Source organism: Hyla sarda, chromosome 6, assembly GCF_029499605.1.
Source record: "Hyla sarda isolate aHylSar1 chromosome 6, aHylSar1.hap1, whole genome shotgun sequence".
NCBI classification, from domain to species: Eukaryota; Metazoa; Chordata; class Amphibia; order Anura; family Hylidae; genus Hyla; species Hyla sarda.
Window position 1 is genome coordinate 304,910,566 of NC_079194.1, and position 19,048 is coordinate 304,929,613.

At 43.7% G+C, this 19,048-nt stretch overlaps 1 protein-coding gene across 1 annotated transcript in view; it reads left to right on the plus strand.

The window, feature by feature from the left end:
- The window catches only part of SBF2 (SET binding factor 2), a gene marked incomplete in the record, with an annotated part of 222,584 nt that extends 204,023 nt beyond the window's left edge, over positions 1-18,561 (plus strand). The window contains 6 exon segments of the mRNA XM_056528207.1: positions 1,345-1,572; positions 3,726-3,830; positions 5,316-5,494; positions 7,115-7,202; positions 7,848-7,979; positions 16,324-18,561. Coding sequence (XP_056384182.1) covers positions 1,345-1,572; positions 3,726-3,830; positions 5,316-5,494; positions 7,115-7,202; positions 7,848-7,979; positions 16,324-16,422 — 831 coding nt within the window.
- Positions 18,562-19,048: the final 487 nt, after the last annotated feature.

The following is a 19,048-nucleotide window of genomic DNA, read 5'->3' on the forward strand; positions in this document are numbered from 1 at the left end:
GTGTTTTGAATTCTATCCCTCCCCCCCCCCCCCCCCCTTTACTGACAGCAAGCAGAGATTTTGAATGAGGGGAGACATTAAGACACAAAGTGCAATAAAAGCTGCAAAACTTTTTATCATACGGTGATGACGTTTCAGTTGCATGTACTTGGATCTATTTAATACACTAATCCCATTAGCCCCCCACATCTTAGGGCCCCTGGGGTTCTGACTGTCAGATCTCTTGTTTTGTCTGAAGGGACGTTATTTGAGGATAAAGTCGACAAGCACATGAGGAAGGGGATCTGCATCTGGGAGTACATGGAGCGGACGCACAGGAGGAGCCCGGTCTTCTTCAACTATCTCTATGCTCCGACTGAAGTGGAGGTAATAGGGGGCACGAGGAGGCGCCTCCACCTCTATAACCCCCAGTCTTATCTCCTCCAGCCTCCACCTCTATAACCCCCCGTCTTATCCCCTCCAGCCTCCACCTCTATAACCCCCCGTCTTATCTCCTCCAGCCTCAACCTCTATAACCCTCCTGTCTCCTTATCCCCTTTACCTCTATAACCCCCTCCAGCCTCCGCCTCTGTTACCCCCCCATCTTATCTCCTCCAGCCTCCTCCTCTATAACCCCCCCTGTCTTATCTCCTCCAGCCTCCTCCTCTATAACCCCCCCTGCCTTATATCCTCCAGCCTCCTCCTCTACAATCCCCCCCCTCTTATCTCCTCCAGCCTCCTCCTCTATAACCCCCCCCCCCGTCTTATCTCCTCCAGCCTCCTCCTCTACAATCCCCCCCCTCTTATCTCCTCCAGCCTCCTCCTCTATAACCCCCCCCCCGTCTTATCTCCTCCAGCCTCCTCCTCTATAACCCTGCCCCCTCCCTGTCTTATCTCCTCCAGCCTCCTCCTCTATAACCCCCCCCCCGTCTTATCTCCTCCAGCCTCCTCCTCTATAACCACCCCCTGTCTTATCTCCTCCAGCCTCCTCCTCTATAACCCTGCCCCCTCCCTGTCTTATCTCCTCCAGCCTCCTCCTCTATAACCCCCCCCCTGTCTTATCTCCTCCAGCCTCCTCCTCTATAACCCCTCCCTCCCCCCTGTCTTATCTCCTCCAGCCTCCTCCTCTATAACCCCCCCCCCCTGTTTTATCTCCTTCAGCCTCCTCCTCTATAACCCCTCCTGTTTTATCTCCTCCAGCCTCCTCCTCTATAACCCCCCTGTCTTATCTCCTCCAGCCTCCTCCTCTATAACCCCCCTGTCTTATCTCCTCCAGCCTCCTCCTCTATAACCCCCCCCCCCCCTCTTACCTCCTCCAGCCTCCTCCTCTATAACCCTGCCCCCTCCCTGTCTTATCTCCTGCAGCCATTAAAGCCAAGTGCCAACATCTCCACCTTGAGGAAGTGGGAGTATTACACTGAGGAGACCTTGGCCTCGGGTCCTTCCTATGATTGGACGACCGTCCCGTCTCGGCTGAACCCGTCTGAAGAGCAGGTGGAGGAGACGTCCCAGCAGGGGAAGAGGAAAGTGGTGTGGCCGTGTTATGACGATGTGGCGAAGGTGCAGCCGGACGCCATCACGCACCTGATGAGTGTAAGCTCCTCCCCTCTGCGCAGCGCCACATCTTGGCTCCTGCTTCGTACTGTAACAAAAAGTAACAATTAGAATTTTTAGGTTTCCTTGTCCCGGTAAATGTTCCCAAGCAATTTCCTTCTCGTGTGTCCTCTAATCCGGAGGTCACATGATCCGCCGCTCCCGTCCACGGATCACATCTTTGTCTTAGAGGAAACTTCAGAAGATCCCAGATTATTAAAAATCACTGCGGGGGTCATGTGATGTGTAGTGTAAACCCATCACCTCGCTTTAGGTCACCTGCAGTCCTATGTAACACCACTGCCTGCAGTCCTATGTTACACCACTGCCTGCAGTCCTATGTAACACCACTGCCTGGAGTCCTATGTAACACCGCTAATAACACTTCTTTAGAGCAGTAGGTGTCACCTGCAGTCCTATGTAACATCACTGATAACACTTGTTTAGAGCAGTAGGTGTCACCTGCAGTCCTATGTAACACCACTGCCTGCAGTCCTATGTAACACCACTAATAACACTTCTTTAGAGCAGTAGGTGTCACCTGCAGTCCTATGTAACATCACTGATAACACTTCTTTAGAGCAGTAGGTGTCACCTGCAGTCCTATGTAACATCACTAATAACACTTGTTAAGAGCGGTAGGTGTCACCTGCAGTCCTATGTAACATCACTGATAACACTTGTTTAGAGCGGTAGGTGTCACCTGCAGTCCTATGTAACATCACTAATAACACTTGTTTAGAGCGGTAGGTGTCACCTGCAGTCCTATGTAACACCACTGCCTGCAGTCCTATGTAACACCACTAATAACACTTGTTAAGAGCGGTAGGTGTCACCTGCAGTCCTATGTAACATCACTAATAACACTTGTTTAGAGCGGTAGGTGTCACCTGCAGTCCTATGTAACACCACTGCCTGCAGTCCTATGTAACACCACTAATAACACTTCTTTAGAGCAGTAGGTGTCACCTGCAGTCCTATGTAACATCACTGATAACACTTGTTTAGAGCAGTAGGTGTCACCTGCAGTCCTATGTAACATCACTAATAACACTTGTTTAGAGCGGTAGGTGTCACCTGCAGTCCTATGTAACATCACTAATAGCACTTGTTTCGAGGAGTAGGTGTCACCTGCAGTCCTATGTAACATCACTAATAACACTTGTTTAGAGCAGTAGGTGTCACCTGCAGTCCTATGTAACATCACTAATAACACTTGTTTAGAGCGGCAGGTGTCACCTGCAGTCCTATGTAACACCACTGATAACACTTGTTTAGAGCGGCAGGTGTCACCTGCAGTCCTATGTAAAACCATGTATAACACTGCTATAGGGCAATAGCTTTCACCTGCAGTCCCATGTAACACCATGAATAACATAGACATGAATGAAGGGGGGGGGGGGGTGGCATGATGTCACTAGGGGGCGTGTCCGTGACGTCTTATCCCCGTATCAGAGGCAGCTTCCTGCACAGAATGCCAGGGGCAGCACCTAGATCGTGGGGGTCCCCAGTGGCGGGCCCCCCGTGATCATACATCTTATCCCCTATCGTATGGACAGGAGATAAGATGTATAAAGCCGGAATACCCCTTTAAGTAAATCTCCAGGTGACACATTTACGACTGTCCTGGGAATGCCTTCATCTTGCCGCCCCCACAAATGCAGAAAGCAGAAGGTGTCCCTGACCTTGGCAGTCAGATGAAGATGGCATCACGTTACTGCCAGGGCTGCCTGCCAACTAGGACGGGGCACACGGTAGTCACTCCGCAGGTATCGCCTTTCCCGCCCCCTGAGGACGCCGCACTAAACGCTGCTTCATCTGCGCCCCCCCCCCCCCCCCCCATTGTTTTTACATAAACTCTTCTGTGTCCATCTCCTCCGCTCCTACATCTCAAGAATGTGTCTTAAGTTACGTTCCCCATCTAGATGTCAGAACAATAGGTCGAGGAGAGGACACGGCGTTGCGCTGCGGCGTGCGAGCGTTCTCCCCGTAAGTGATTCCTTTCCCTCAGTTGAGTCAAAAAAATAAAAAACGAATGTTAATTTTGGCTCCGGTCGCCGTTCGTGGGTTCTGGAGTGCGGGAGATCCATACAGAATATGTGACCCCCCTTATATAATGATCTGATATCGGAACATTGTGTTATCCGCTGCAGGAAATCGAGCGGCTGGAGAACGCGCTAAACCAGAGTTCAGAGCGATGGCAGCTTCTGTGGGAGAAGGCGAAGGTGAAACTCAAGGAGGACGCCAGGAAGGAGAATGTAAATATTTTGGGTCTAATAAATCTCGGGGGCGATGAACTAAGAACATCCCGTTTATTCATTATATTTTTTTACTTTTTTATTTATTTTTTTTAACTATTTTATGTTTCCTTCTTTTTAATTTTTATTTCGTTTTTACTATTTTATTAATCACAAAGCGGCTACAATGTTGAAAATTTATGTGGTGGATCTGCTGCTAATTTAAAATTTTCGTAGTGACATTTATAATCTGCACCGTATGTCAATTTATGTGTAGATTTATTTATTTATGTCCGTTTGTGTGTAGATATTTATAATTTGCCCCATACATCAGTTTGTGATATCGTACGTCAGTTTGTGTATATTTTCAGCAGATCTATAATCCGCACCACATATCCGTCTGTGTAGGTTTTCTGCACGTTAATAATCCGCACCAGATCTATAATCCGCACCACATGTCCATCTGTGTAGGTTTTCTGCACGTTAATAATCCGCACCAGATCTATAATCCGCACCACATATCCGTCTGTGTAGGTTTTCTGCACGTTAATAATCCGCACCAGATCTATAATCCGCACCATACGTCCGTCTGTGTAGGTTTTCTGCACATTAATAATCCGCACCAGATCTATAATCGGCACCATAGGTCAGTCTGTGCAGATTTTCTGCACATTAACAATCCACATCATATGTCAATTCGGTGACATATGGTGCGGATTAATAATGTGCAGAAAATATACACAGACTGATTCCTAGTGTGGAATTATAAATCTGCAGAAAATCTACACAGACTGACATATCGTGTGGATTATTAATGTGCAGAAAATCTACAGTCTTTGTAGATTTGTGGCAGATTTATAATTCTGCACTATAAATCTCTGTGTAGATTTTCTGCAGATTTATTATCCGCACTGTACGTGCGATGTTCTTCAGATTTATAATCCGCACAGTACGTTAGTTTGTGTATATTTTCTGCAGATTTATAATCCACACCAGATATATATTCCGCACCTTACGTCCGTCTGTGTAGATTTTCTGCAGATTTATAATCCATACTGTACGTCCGTCTGTGTAGATTTTCGGCAGATTTATAATCCGCACCGTACGTCAGATTGTGTATATTTTCTGCAGATTTATTATGCGCACCATACGTCAGTCTGTGTAGATTTTCTGCAGGTTTATAATCCGTACTGTATGTCAGTTTGTGTAGATTTTCAGCAGATTTATAATCCGTACTGTACGTCCGTCTGTGTAGATTTTCAGCAGATTTATAATCCGTACTGTACGTCAGTTTGTGTAGATTTTCGGCAGATTTATAATCTGCACCGTACGTCAGATTGTGTATATTTTCTGCAGATTTATTATGCGCACCATACGTCAGTCTGTGTAGATTTTCTGCAGGTTTTCTTATGTAGCCCCTCACTGAGACAGGTCAGGAAGCCTTCCCCTACCTCTCCACGTGGCAACATTTGTTGTTAATCTTGGTTTTTCCATCCTGTGATGTAGAGGAACCCGGCCAGCCTGATGTCCGCCAACCTGCAGTCCTATCAGAAAACCTCAATGGTGCATCTGCCGGACAGCGGGTTAGGAGACGACCAGAACACCACATCATCACCCTCCAATGGGGTGGACCGAAGGTCGGCAACACTATACAATCACTTTACCTCCAAGAATGAAGAGAACAGGTGAGCGGAGAAGGATTCTATTCTGCAGCATTACAGAGCCCAATAACGGCACCAATAATCCGCACTGTACTTCAGACTTTCTTCAGATTCATAATCCGCACCATATGTCAGTCTGTGTAGATTTATAATCCGCACCATATGTCAGTCTGTGTAGATTTATAATCCGCACCATATGTCAGTCTGTGTAGATTTATAATCCGCACCATGTCAGTCTGTGTAGATTTATAATCCGCACCATGTCAGTCTGTGTAGATTTATAATCCGCACCATGTCAGTCTGTGTAGATTTATAATCCGCACCATATGTCAGTCTGTGTAGATTTATAATCCGCACTGTACGTCAGATTTTCTTCAGATTTATAATCCGCACTGTACATCAGACTTTCTGCAGATTTATAATCCGCACTGTACATCAGACTTTCTTCAGATTTATGTTTTTTCAGATTTATAATCCGCACCATATGTCAGTCTGTGTAGATTTATAATCCGCACCATATGTCAGTCTGTGTAGATTTATAATCCGCACCATATGTCAGTCTGTGTAGATTTATAATCCGCACCATATGTCAGTCTGTGTAGATTTATAATCCGCACCATATGTCAGTCTGTGTAGATTTATAATCCGCACCATATGTCAGTCTGTGTAGATTTATAATCCGCACCATATGTCAGTCTGTGTAGATTTATAATCCGCACTGTACATCAGATTTTCTTCAGATTTATAATCCGCACTGTACATCAGATTTTCTTCAGATTTATAATCCGCACCATATGTCAGTCTGTGTAGATTTATAATCCGCACTGTACATCAGATTTTCTTCAGATTTATAATCCGCACTGTACATCAGATTTTCTTCAGATTTATAATCCGCACCATATGTCAGTTTTTGTGTAGATTTATAATCCGCACTGTACGTCAGATTTTTTTCAGATTAATTTTTTTCAGATTTATAATCCGCACCATATGTCAGTCTGTGTAGCTGTTCTATAGATTTATAATCTGCACTATATGTCGGATTTTCTGCAGATTTAGTAGTAGTTTTGCAACAGCTGCAGACACCCTGGTTGGGAAACACTGCTCTATCTACTACCTTAAAGGGGTACTCCGCCCCTAGACATCTTATCCCCTATCTAAAGGATAGGGGAGAAGATGTCTGATCGCGGAGGTCCCGCCCCTGGGGACCCCCGCGATGTCGGCTGCGGCACCCTAGACATCCGATGCACAGAGTGAACTTACCTCGGTGCCGGATGACTGGCGATGCGGTGCGGAGGCCCGTGGTGTCACGGTCACGCCCCACTCGAGAAGTCACGACCACGCCCCCTCAATGCAAGTCTTTGGGAGGGGGCGTGACGGACGTCACGCCCCCTCCCATAGACTTGCATTGAGGGGGCGTGGCCGTGACCTCACAAGCGGGGCGTGACCGTGACCTCACGATCCTCCAGTGCTGAACCCGATGCTGTAAACGAACACCGGGTGCAGCAGGGAGGTCCCCAGCAGCAGGACCCCCACGATCAGTCATTCCCTATCCTAAGATGACTGGGGGCGGAGTACCCCTTAATAAATTCTTATATGTCGGCATGTTTGAGGATCCATCTCACGCTGTGTCTTTATCCTTCGCAGGTCATTTGAAGGAATCTTGTATAAGAGGGGGGCGCTGCTTAAGGGATGGAAGCCGCGATGGTTTGTACTTGACGTCACCAAGCACCAGGTAAGAGGAAAACGGTGAAAAAATTCACTTAAACAAGCGCCCCCTGGGGGCTGGAAGCAGTGTTGCTTCCATAGCCCATTGCAACCCAACCCAACAAGTTGTTTGAGCCTGTCGGAGAAGTATTTCCCAGCGCTTTTCTCTGATTGGAGCTCTGATGCACGCAGGGAGCCTAGTATGTTACCCATAGGGACCCCCAGTGCCTAAAGTAGAGTCTGCTGCCCTAGAACACACAGTGCTGCTGCACCAGAGGACAGACACGTCTGACGCCCTACAGACACGTCTGACGCACGTGTCCCCTGCTGCATGAGCCAAAAGTAGTGGTAAAACATGCAGGGAACACAAGCGCTGTCCTCCAGTGATCACGTTCTGGACAGAGATGAATGTGCAGTCATTCCGAGCCCAGAATCCGACGTCCTGGAATCTCACAAACGTGATTTTCTCCCTTTTTTTCTTTGTTGTTTTTTCATTTGTAAAAGTTCAAAGTTTCTCCAGTTTTACTGCGGTCGTCTGTAATAACACTTGGCAGCCGAGGCGGTCATGTGACTGAATGTTTTCTCCGCAGCCGCGGGATTTGTGGGATACGTGAATCTGACGCCGGCTTCGTTCTCTGTAACTTTTGTTTTTTGTTTTTTTTTCCCCCTGCAGCTCCGATACTACGACTCTGGGGAAGATGCCAGCTGTAAGGGACACATAGACCTGGCGGACGTGGAGACGGTGGTGCCCGCCGCGCCAACCATAGGAGTGCCAAAGCACGCCAGCGACAGGGCGTTTTTCGATGTGAGTGACTGCGAGGAATCGTTTGACTGAAAAGTTGTATGTCTGCTTCCACCCTATAGCCCGATACATTGTAACAAACCATCGGGGCAGGAGAAGGATTTGTGCTGATGTCGTGTTTTGTCAAAGTATTGTCTATATTGATACATTGTAACAAACACATCAGAAGCACATTTCTCTCCTGTCCTCAGTTTGTTACAGTGTATCAGTATATACAATAATAAGTGAAGGAAACACATCAGAAGCACATTTCTCTCCCCGTCCTGTTGGTTTGTTACAATGTATCAGTATAGACAATAATAAGTGAAGGAAACACATCAGAAGCACATTTCTCTCCCTGTCCTGATGGTTTGTTACAGTGTATCAGTATATACAATAATAAGTGAAGGAAACACATCAGAAGCACATTTCTCTCCCCTGTCCTGTTGGTTTGTTACAATGTATCAGTATAGACAATAATAAGTGAAGGAAACACATCAGAAGCACATTTCTCTCCCCTGTCCTGTTGGTTTGTTACAATGTATCAGTATAGACAATAATAAGTGAAGGAAACACATCAGAAGCACATTTCTCTCCCCTGTCTTGTTGGTTTGTTACAATGTATCAGTATATACAATAATAAGTGAAGGAAACACATCAGAAGCACATTTCTCTCCCTGTCCTGATGGTTTGTTACAGTGTATCAGTATAGACAATAATAAGTGAAGGAAACACATCAGAAGCACATTTCTCTCCCCTGTCCTGTTGGTTTGTTACAATGTATCAGTATAGACAATAATAAGTGAAGGAAACACATCAGAAGCACATTTCTCTCCCCTGTCCTGATGGTTTGTTACAATGTATCAGTATAGACAATAATAAGTGAAGGGAACACATCAGAAGCACATTTCTCTCCCCTGTCCTGATGGTTTGTTACAGTGTATCAGTATATACAATAATAAGTGAAGGAAACACATCAGAAGCACATTTCTCTCCCCTGTCCTGTTGGTTTGTTACAGTGTATCAGTATATACAATAATAAGTGAAGGAAACACATCAGAAGCACATTTCTCTCCCCTGTCCTGATGGTTTGTTACAGTGTATCAGTATATACAATAATAAGTGAAGGAAACACATCAGAAGCTCATTTCTCTCCCCGTCCTGTTGGTTTGTTACAATGTATCAGTATAGACAATAATAAGTGAAGGAAACACATCAGAAGCACATTTCTCTCCCCTGTCCTGATGGTTTGTTACAGTGTATCAGTATAGACAATACTCCGTAAAGGAAACACATCAGAAGCACATTTCTCTCCCCTGTCCTGTTGGTTTGTTACAATGTATCAGTATAGACAATAATAAGTGAAGGAAACACATCAGAAGCTCATTTCTCTCCCCTGTCCTGTTGGTTTGTTACAGTGTATCAGTATAGACAATAATAAGTGAAAGAAACACATCAGAAGCACATTTCTCTCCGCTGCCCTGATGGTTTGTTACAATGTATCAGTATAGACAATAATAAGTGTAAGAAGCAGATCAGAAGCTAATTTCTCTCCCCTGTCCTGATGGTTTGTTACAATGTATCAGTATAGACAATACTTAGTGAAGGAAACCCATCAGAAGCTCATTTCTCTCCCCTGTCCTGATAGTTTGTTACAATGTATCAGTGTAGACAATAATAAGTGAAGGAAACACATCAGAAGCTCATTTCTCTCCGCTGCCCTGATGGTTTGTTACAATGTATCAGTAAAGACAATACTCCGTAAAGGAAACACATCAGAAGCACATTTCTCTCCTGTCCTCAGTTTGTTACAATGTATCAGTATAGACAATAATAAGTGAAGGAAACACATCAGAAGCACATTTCTCTCCCCTGTCCTGATGGTTTGTTACAGTGTATCAGTATATACAATAATAAGTGAAGGAAACACATCAGAAGCTCATTTCTCTCCCCGTCCTGTTGGTTTGTTACAATGTATCAGTATAGACAATAATAAGTGAAGGAAACACATCAGAAGCTCATTTCTCTCCCCTGTCCTGATGGTTTGTTACAATGTATCAGTATAGACAATACTCCGTAAAGGAAACACATCAGAAGCACATTTCTCTCCCCTGTCCTGTTGGTTTGTTACAATGTATCAGTATATACAATAATAAGTGAAGGAAACACATCAGAAGCACATTTCTCTCCCCTGTCCTGTTGGTTTGTTACAGTGTATCAGTATAGACAATAATAAGTGAAGGAAACACATCAGAAGCTCATTTCTCTCCTGTCCTCAGTTTGTTACAATGTATCAGTATATACAATAATAAGTGAAGGAAACACATCAGAAGCACATTTCTCTCCCCTGTCCTGTTGGTTTGTTACAATGTATCAGTATATACAATAATAAGTGAAGGAAACACATCAGAAGCTCATTTCTCTCCCTGTCCTGATGGTTTGTTACAGTGTATCAGTATAGACAATAATAAGTGAAGGAAACACATCAGAAGCTCATTTCTCTCCCCTGTCCTGTTGGTTTGTTACAATGTATCAGTATAGACAATAATAAGTGAAGGAAACACATCAGAAGCACATTTCTCTCCCCTGTCCTGTTGGTTTGTTACAATGTATCAGTATAGACAATAATAAGTGAAGGAAACACATCAGAAGCACATTTCTCTCCGCTGCCCTGATGGTTTGTTACAATGTATCAGTATAGACAATAATAAGTGTAAGAAGCAGATCAGAAGCTAATTTCTCTCCCCTGTCCTGATGGTTTGTTACAATGTATCAGTATAGACAATACTTAGTGAAGGAAACACATCAGAAGCACATTTCTCTCCCCTGTCCTGATGGTTTGTTACAATGTATCAGTATAGACAATAATAAGTGAAGGAAACACATCAGAAGCTCATTTCTCTCCGCTGCCCTGATGGTTTGTTACAATGTATCAGTAAAGACAATACTCCGTAAAGGAAACACATCAGAAGCACATTTCTCTGCGCTGCCCTGTTGGTTTGTTACAGTGTATCAGTATAGACAATAATAAGTGAAGGAAACACATCAGAAGCACATTTCTCTCCCGTGTCCTGTTGGTTTGTTACAGTGTATCAGTATAGACAATAATAAGTGAAGGAAACACATCAGAAGCACATTTCTCTCCCCTGTCCTGTTGGTTTGTTACAATGTATCAGTATATACAATAATAAGTGAAGGAAACACATCAGAAGCACATTTCTCTCCCCTGTCCTGTTGGTTTGTTACAATGTATCAGTATAGACAATAATAAGTGAAGGAAACACATCAGAAGCTAATTTCTCTCCCCTGTCCTGATGGTTTGTTACAGTGTATCAGGATAGACAATAATAAGTGAAGGAAACACATCAGAAGCACATTTCTCTCCCCTGTCCTGTTGGTTTGTTACAATGTATCAGTATAGACAATAATAAGTGAAGGAAACACATCAGAAGCACATTTCTCTCCCCGTCCTGATAGTTTGTTAAAGTATAGTGACTGCACTGATACATTGTAACAAACTATCAGGAGCAGAGAGAGCTTTGTGCCTCTGATGTATTCATAGCACAGACCATTGTCTGTACCGATACATTGATAAAACACATTAGAAGCAGAATTCTCTCTTCCGTCCTGATGGTTTGTTACAATGTATCAGTGTAGACTATACGCTGATAAAACACATCAGAAGCACAAGTCTCTCTCCTGCCCCAATAGTTTGTTACAATGTATCAGTGTAGATGATATTCTAACAAAACACAGCAGCACATGTCTTTGTCCAGTCCTGATAGTTTGTTACAATGTATCAGGGAGCCTTTAGCTGTTGCAAAACTACAACTCCCAGCATGCCCGGACAGCCGAAGGCTGTCCGGGCATTCTGGGTGTTGTAGTTTTGCAATAGCTGGAGGCACCCTTAAGAAACACTGGTATAGTTGATCGCGGCGTCTAAACTGAGAGTAAAACTATCCCGGCAGCTGATCGGGACTATTGTGACAGAATCGCGATGTCCCGATCAGCTTACTGGATGACGGGAGGGTCCTCACCTGCCTCCTCGTCGTCCGATCGGCAATCTATTGCTCCATGCCTGCTCAGCACTGCTGATAACACCGGTAACACTGATCAATGCTGTCCTATGGCACAGCATTGATCAGTGTATGCAATCAAGAGATTGCATGGTATAGCCTCCTATGGGGGCTAGAAAAAAAAAGTAAAAAGTGGTAAAAAAATAAGAGAATAAATGTGAATAAAAGTTTGAATCATCCCCCTTTTCCTATTTTTTTTAAATAAAATAATGTAATAATAAAAATAAAATCATATGTTGTACGGCCGCGAAATATAAGGTTAGCTAAACCGCTCGGTCGATGGCGTACACGAAAAAAATACCAAAGTCCAAAATTGTGAATTTTTGGTCACTTCATATACCATAAAAATATTAATATTAATAACAAAAATGGTACCAATAAAAACTAAAGACCACAGCGCAAAAAATTGGCCCTCATACAGCCCTTTACGCGGAAAAATAAAAAAGTTATAGGGGTCAGAAGAGGACCATACTAATTTTGGTGCATGTAGTTATGATTTTTTTTAAAGTAGTAAAATAAATAAAACCTATATAAATAAGTAGATCTTGGTGCCTGCGAGTTGCCCCGTGCATCCGCAGTGTACTCAGTGACTCGTGGGAGGGCTGGCAACAGCTGGAGGCACACCATAGGTTGGGTCAACGGCTGATCCGCAGGGTAAAATATGCTACAGATCCGTTACATGTGACTCTACCCCAACAACCTATCGGGACTGGACAAAGACATATACCGCTTTTTTGTCAGAATATTTTCTGCACTGATACATTGTACCAAACTATTAGGGCAGAAGAGAGACTTGTGCTTGCGATGTGTTTTGAGTATTGTCTGCACTGACACATTGCAGGAAACCCTCAGCTGTGAGCAGAACTGGGTCAGGACGGGTTGTTTTCAGCCTCTGTGATTGTTTTATTTTCACGAGCCCCAGACGCTTCGTTTTTAGTCACCGTTTCTTGCCCCCGCTCCTCCGTGGTATATAAATCGCTTTCCATCTGTTTTCCTGAAGATTGTAATTTGAGTTTGATGAGGCGGAAATATGTGAGAATGAGAATAGAAACCCAGATCTGCCATCAATTATCGTCCCTGACAGAACAGACACAAACTGACAAAAATGGAAAACAGAATCCTCTGCGCGTCTGATCGGAAAACAAACACAATGTAACGACGAGGCCCCTGACAGCTCCACGGAACAGCCGCTCCACACTACCAGCTCTGCACAACATGTGGACCGGGGCTCCTCCCCCATTCATCATCTTATGGTTGAGTCTTCACCATCCCAGTCATGTTCTCCTTCCATCTTATTGCTCCAATTCTTCTTTCGAGTAGATCTCTGTCTTCTATAATAGGCCAAGGATTCTCGTAAGACATCCAAAGATAAGATCAAGGTGCACGATAGAGCTTGACCAATACTAAACTCCCTAAAATTCAGGTTTCTTTTACTTCTGAGCGGCTGTTTCATGCTTGAGGTTGTGCTGGGACTTCCTGCAGAGATAGGGGAAGAGAAAGCTGCATAATTTATTATGTATCATCATATTGTAGAGTCTTCACCATCCCAGTCATGTTCTCCAATCCTCTTGTTACTGCTTGACTTCTTTCTTCTTTTGAGCAGATCTCTGTCTTCTATAATGGGCCAAGTCTTCTCATATAATCTCCAGGAGATAAGATTATGGTGCCCAATAAAGATGGATGAAGACTAAACTCCCTAAAATTTTGGCTACTCACGATTCCAATCAGCTGATTAACGGATTGATGCTTGAGGTTGTGCTGGGACTTTCTGCAGGGATAGGGGAAGAGAGAGCTGTATTTTCCACTATGTATCGTCCTGTCGTTGAGCCTTTACCATCCCAATCTTGGTCTCCCTCCATCTTGTTACTGCTCTACTTCTTGTTCCCTTTACAGAGACCTGCCTTCTTCTGTAATGAGCCAAGTGTTCTCGTAAGATGTCCAAGATAAGGCCAAGATGCAGACGTATGAAGACTAAACTCCTTCCTTTGTTTCCATATCAGATGATTGATGCTTTAGGTTGTGCTGGGACTGCAGAGATAGAGGAGAGAGCTGCATCATCTCATCATCTCTTTACTATCTTAATCATGGGCTCCATCCATGGTCTTCTCCAATGGGCCCAATCTTCTCATAAAAAGTCCTGGATAACATCAAGATGAAGACATGAATACCATCTCCAAAATTTGAGATTTTCTTCCACTTCTGAGCACCTGTTTCATGCTTTAGGTTTTGCTGGGACTTCCTACAGAGATAGGGGAAGAGTGATCTGCATGATTCTCTATTTATTGTCATATCGTTAAGCCTTCACCATGTCAATCATGGTCCCCATCCATCTTATTATTGATCCACTTCCCCTTGCTTCTTTTAAGCAGAACTGCTGTCTTCTATTTTGGGTCCATCTCAAGATGGATGAAGACTAATCCGCGCCGTATGTCAGTTTACGTGCAGATTTATAATCTGCACTGTGTCAGATTTTCTTCAGAATTATAATCCGCACCGTAACTCAATTTTCATGTAGATCTTCTGAAGATTTATAATCCGCACCATGCGTCAATCTGTGCAGATTTTCTGCCGATTTATAATCCGCACCATACGTCAATTAATGTGTAGCTTTTCTGCAGATTTATAATCTGCACTATTAATCAGATTCATCAGGTTTATAAGCCACACTGTTGCACAACTACAACTGGGAGTTGTTGTTTTGCAACAGCTGGAGGCACCCTGGTTGGGAAACACTGCTCTATCCGCCGTCCTGCATTTTGTTAGTAAAATATAGACGCATTACACAATCTTCCATGTTTTGCAACCTCCATACAATGTGGCACAACAAACTTAACATAAGACATGTGACCTGGGAGGGGGGGGAGTTGTTGATCACACACTCCGCAGGTGGCACCAGGTTAGTGTATGACTTGCGTGCAGTCTCTTTGTTACGTTCCAGACGTCTTATGTTGTTATCATTCCTGCCCCCCGGTAGACGGCGGCCGCGACAATCTAGGCGGACAATGTCCTAGTATGGAAAGAAGGCAAAAAAGCCAACGTTTTCCGTGTAATTAGAAGCAGATAATACGACGAAACAAACGCATTCCTTCTGGATGTAGACATATTAAGAGCTTCTTTCCAGATGCCATCTAGGACCTGGAGAACCCAAAAAAATTCCAGGGCATGACATCAGCGCCCACCGAGGAGCAGAAATAGAACCATAAATTATGGCATTACATACGCATTGCAAGGGGGGGGGGTGTGACCCGTGTAGGGGGGGGGCATGACCCGTGTACTTATCCTATGTCATGTTCAATGGGAAAAAGTAGAGGGTCACGTGACCAAACAATAAATGGTCTATATTGTAGCATTAGTTCAGAATTTTACGGGTTTATTTGTGAGTGCAGTTCATGGTTAAAAATGGTGGTTGGCATCTATTACTAGTCACATTGAGGCTTTATGGTGCTATTTCCTCTGTCACTTGGTCACCCAGAGGCTCCTCCCCCTTTCACTACCATAAAGTTAGACTCCATCTTTACAGCTAAGTCCTAATACTTAAATTACAGTTGTTTATACATTGCATTTTAAAGCATACTTATCATATCCCACAAAAAATGATCATGTTTGTGTCTAGCACCTATATTTCTCTCACAAATACCTTCTATCTGTTCATTTGTTTTTGTTTTTTATCTTCTCTTGTGGAGGGGGCGTGTCCTCACTTTGCATGACTCATCATCCTCCCTGAATCAGCTGTGTTGTGCTGGGTCTCTTCATCCAATCACTGCAGGCTGCTCTGTAACCCTCTCCTCTCTGTTTTCATGCTGTAGTCTGATAGGACAGGAGTGAGCACAGAGGAGCGCTAGTCCCGCCCTTACTTCCTGGACTTTTTCCCAGCCTGTGCTTCAGCTGGGACAAAGATGAGGCTGCAGCCGGACAGGATTGTGTTCTGGACAGTATGGGGACCCCTAGTGGTGTCATAAAATTTATAAAAAGGAAAAAAAACATTCTTATGAAGTATATTAGAAATGTTAATATTTTTCCAAGAGAGATGTACAATGTATAAAAAGTTTTTGAATCTGACAGAGAACATTTAAAGGGGTATTCCGTCTTTATACACCTTATCCCCTATCCAAAGGACAGGGGATAAGATGTATGAACACAGGGCTCCTGCCGCTGGGACCCCCGCGATCTTAGTGCAGCCCCGGAATTCTGTGGATAGGAGATAAGATGTATAAAGTCGGAATACCCCTTTAATAAAATTTTCGCACAAATCCACAAAGACGCGTTAACATCTCTGAATTGTCTCCACCTAGGTAAAAACCAGCAAGCGAGTCTACAACTTCTGCGCTCAGGATGCACAAAGTGCCCAGCAGTGGATGGACAAGATACAGAGTTGTATATCAGACGCCTAAGTGCGCCCCCTATGTCTGGAGCCGCCAGGACGCCGTTGACCATATCACCTCTTTCTAGGAAGGACTGTTTTGTTTTTTTTGCTATTTTTCAGTTGTTTTTGAGTTATGTGGTTCAGTGCCCCTTCCAGTCAGCTGACTGCAGAACCCGCCAAGCTGTGCAGCGGCAGGTCAGTGTCCTCGCTCCGCGTGGTGACCGGCACTTGGCAACTATCATAGCATCTGTGCCCACCGCTAAAGAAGAAGATGAAGTTTTTTTTCTTTTTTGAAGACCAATTAATTCTTATGCAGCTAAAAAACAAAACATTCCCCCCCAAAAAATGTTTACGACAACAGAGGGGGAGACAGGGACTTGAAGCGGCATTTAGGGGCGGAGCTTAGGGGTAAGTCTGAGCGATTCAGGCTGAGCAGTTTACAGAACCCTGTACAGTTTTTTTGTTTTTTTTTCCCTCGATGACATTTGCGCAGTATTTAAGCCTCGTGCGTGGTTTCTATCGTGCAGTGCGGTGCTTTTTACTCTCTTTATGTATGGTTTGTGGCAGTAGGAAAAGGATGACACACCCATGCAAAATGCTCCTTGAAGGGCAGAGCCCCGGGATATCAGCCGCAATGGGCGGGGCCAGCTCTCCTATTTTTGTATATAGATAGAAATGCACTACACATCGTATGCAAAGCACATGCACTTAAAGCTACGTGAAAAGGGCGTAATGAAGGAACGTTCGGAGTCCGTCATGTACATAATTTTATGAGATGCTGTCACTGGACACCCCACACTCATTCCTCGAAGATAAAACAAGGGTCTTACCCCCCCCCCCTTCCTTCCTTCCTTTGTTTTGTGTGTGTTTAGGGGTCCCCCCACTCGTCTCCCAATAAGGAATGAAATCCTCTGTTACCACTTGTGATATATTCTCTTGACTGGAGTCCTTAGATTTTAAACTGTTAATATGTTGATCTTCTATTACAATTTGTACTGTATATAAAAACTTTTTGTATCTTCTTATGTCGCTGATCCGTGTAAATTTACAGTCTCCCTGCAGAAACAGCCATATAGGTCTAACCTCGGCTAGTTATTGGGGGTTACCGAGAACCAATACTACCAACACCCCTCCCCTAAAACTCAAACATTCCTCCCCCCAGGAGTCTCCATTTCCTGATAGATATTCTCTTCATTCGTTTTTTAGTTATATCTGTTCTGGTTGTAACCAATATTGCTGCAACCCAGCCATCTCTGGCCTTTGAATGACAGATCTGCCTAGATACTTTGTGTCCCCTTTTTAATTACATCATCGATGCACCAGCCAAACTAAGCCAACTTCCATCTCGCTGCATGATGAGGCTGCTGGGAAAGCTGATTGTCTAGTTATGCAGAGTTATTGGGGTCCTGTATTATGACATAACTGAGCAGGGTCTCTATTTGGGATTCTGGGTGACAGATCATGTGATAGCTGTTATGGCGCCATATTATCACGACACCCCCTAAGTGGTAAACCTATCTACTTATCTTATTGGGGTCAGGTATTATAGCAGAACTGGAACTCATGTGCCTCAGAGAGCTGGGTAGTATCATCTGTACGTGCTGTAAGGGCGGCCATATTGGATTTCAACAAGTCTACCCAGATATAGATATAACTCAGAAGAAGAGGAATCAGGGGCTTTCTGGGAATTTACTTTTTTTGTATTTTAGGGGAAGTGTATTTTGACCTAATCGCTGACCACATAAATTGGTGTCTTCTTCACCGCACAGTGCCAAAAACCCAACTATAAATATCTATATATATATAAAAAAAACTTGAAATCCTCTGTTTAGTAGGAGAAATCTCTTTTTTTGTATCAGTCCCCACCCCCCACGTGTATGAGCTTTTTTGTATCACTCTGTTTTTAAAGGTCACACGTGGCACTGACACTTTGCACACATGTGTTGTTTTGTATATGATTTCCCTTTTTTTATGTACTTTGTAAGATAAATGTCCCCTGCCCTCCCCCTGCTCTGTCAGACTCTGCGTCTAGAAAGAAACAATTGTAAAACTTTTTTTTAACTTGTTTTAACACTTTTTTGCGTATTTGTTATGCTGTGTACATTCAACATCTTGTAATAACTGCCCAGTCAAGTACTGTAAATAAATCTTACATGCAGTACACACAGAGCGGAGAGTCTGGCTTTTATTGAGTAAGAATACACTAACGGGTGACATGGAGGGAATTTTTAAGCTTTTTCCAAGCTAGGCAAATTCTGGAGATGAACCATACGCTAATAGGACTTGATCTCTAGAAAGTATGTCGTCTATATAACCTTCAAAGTACATTAGCACTATATACCCCCTGAAGATGTTGTCTATATACCCTCTGAAGATTTCCTCTAAATACACCCGAAAGGAAGAGAATTTGCAGAGTGATTAATGGCCTAAAATCAGGTCAAGGACTGAGAACAAGTAGAAATGGAATCCTCTTGAGGGGCGCACTTTTTTATTTAATTTATTTTTTTATGGTCCTAGATTAATCCAGGGTCACATGGCAACTATAATTCGTTTATCTACAGATTAACATATAGAAACAACATGTCTTGTCTCCATCTGAAACATGTCCCGATTCTAAGTCTACATAGTACTTTTCTTCTTGGAGTAGTATTTTG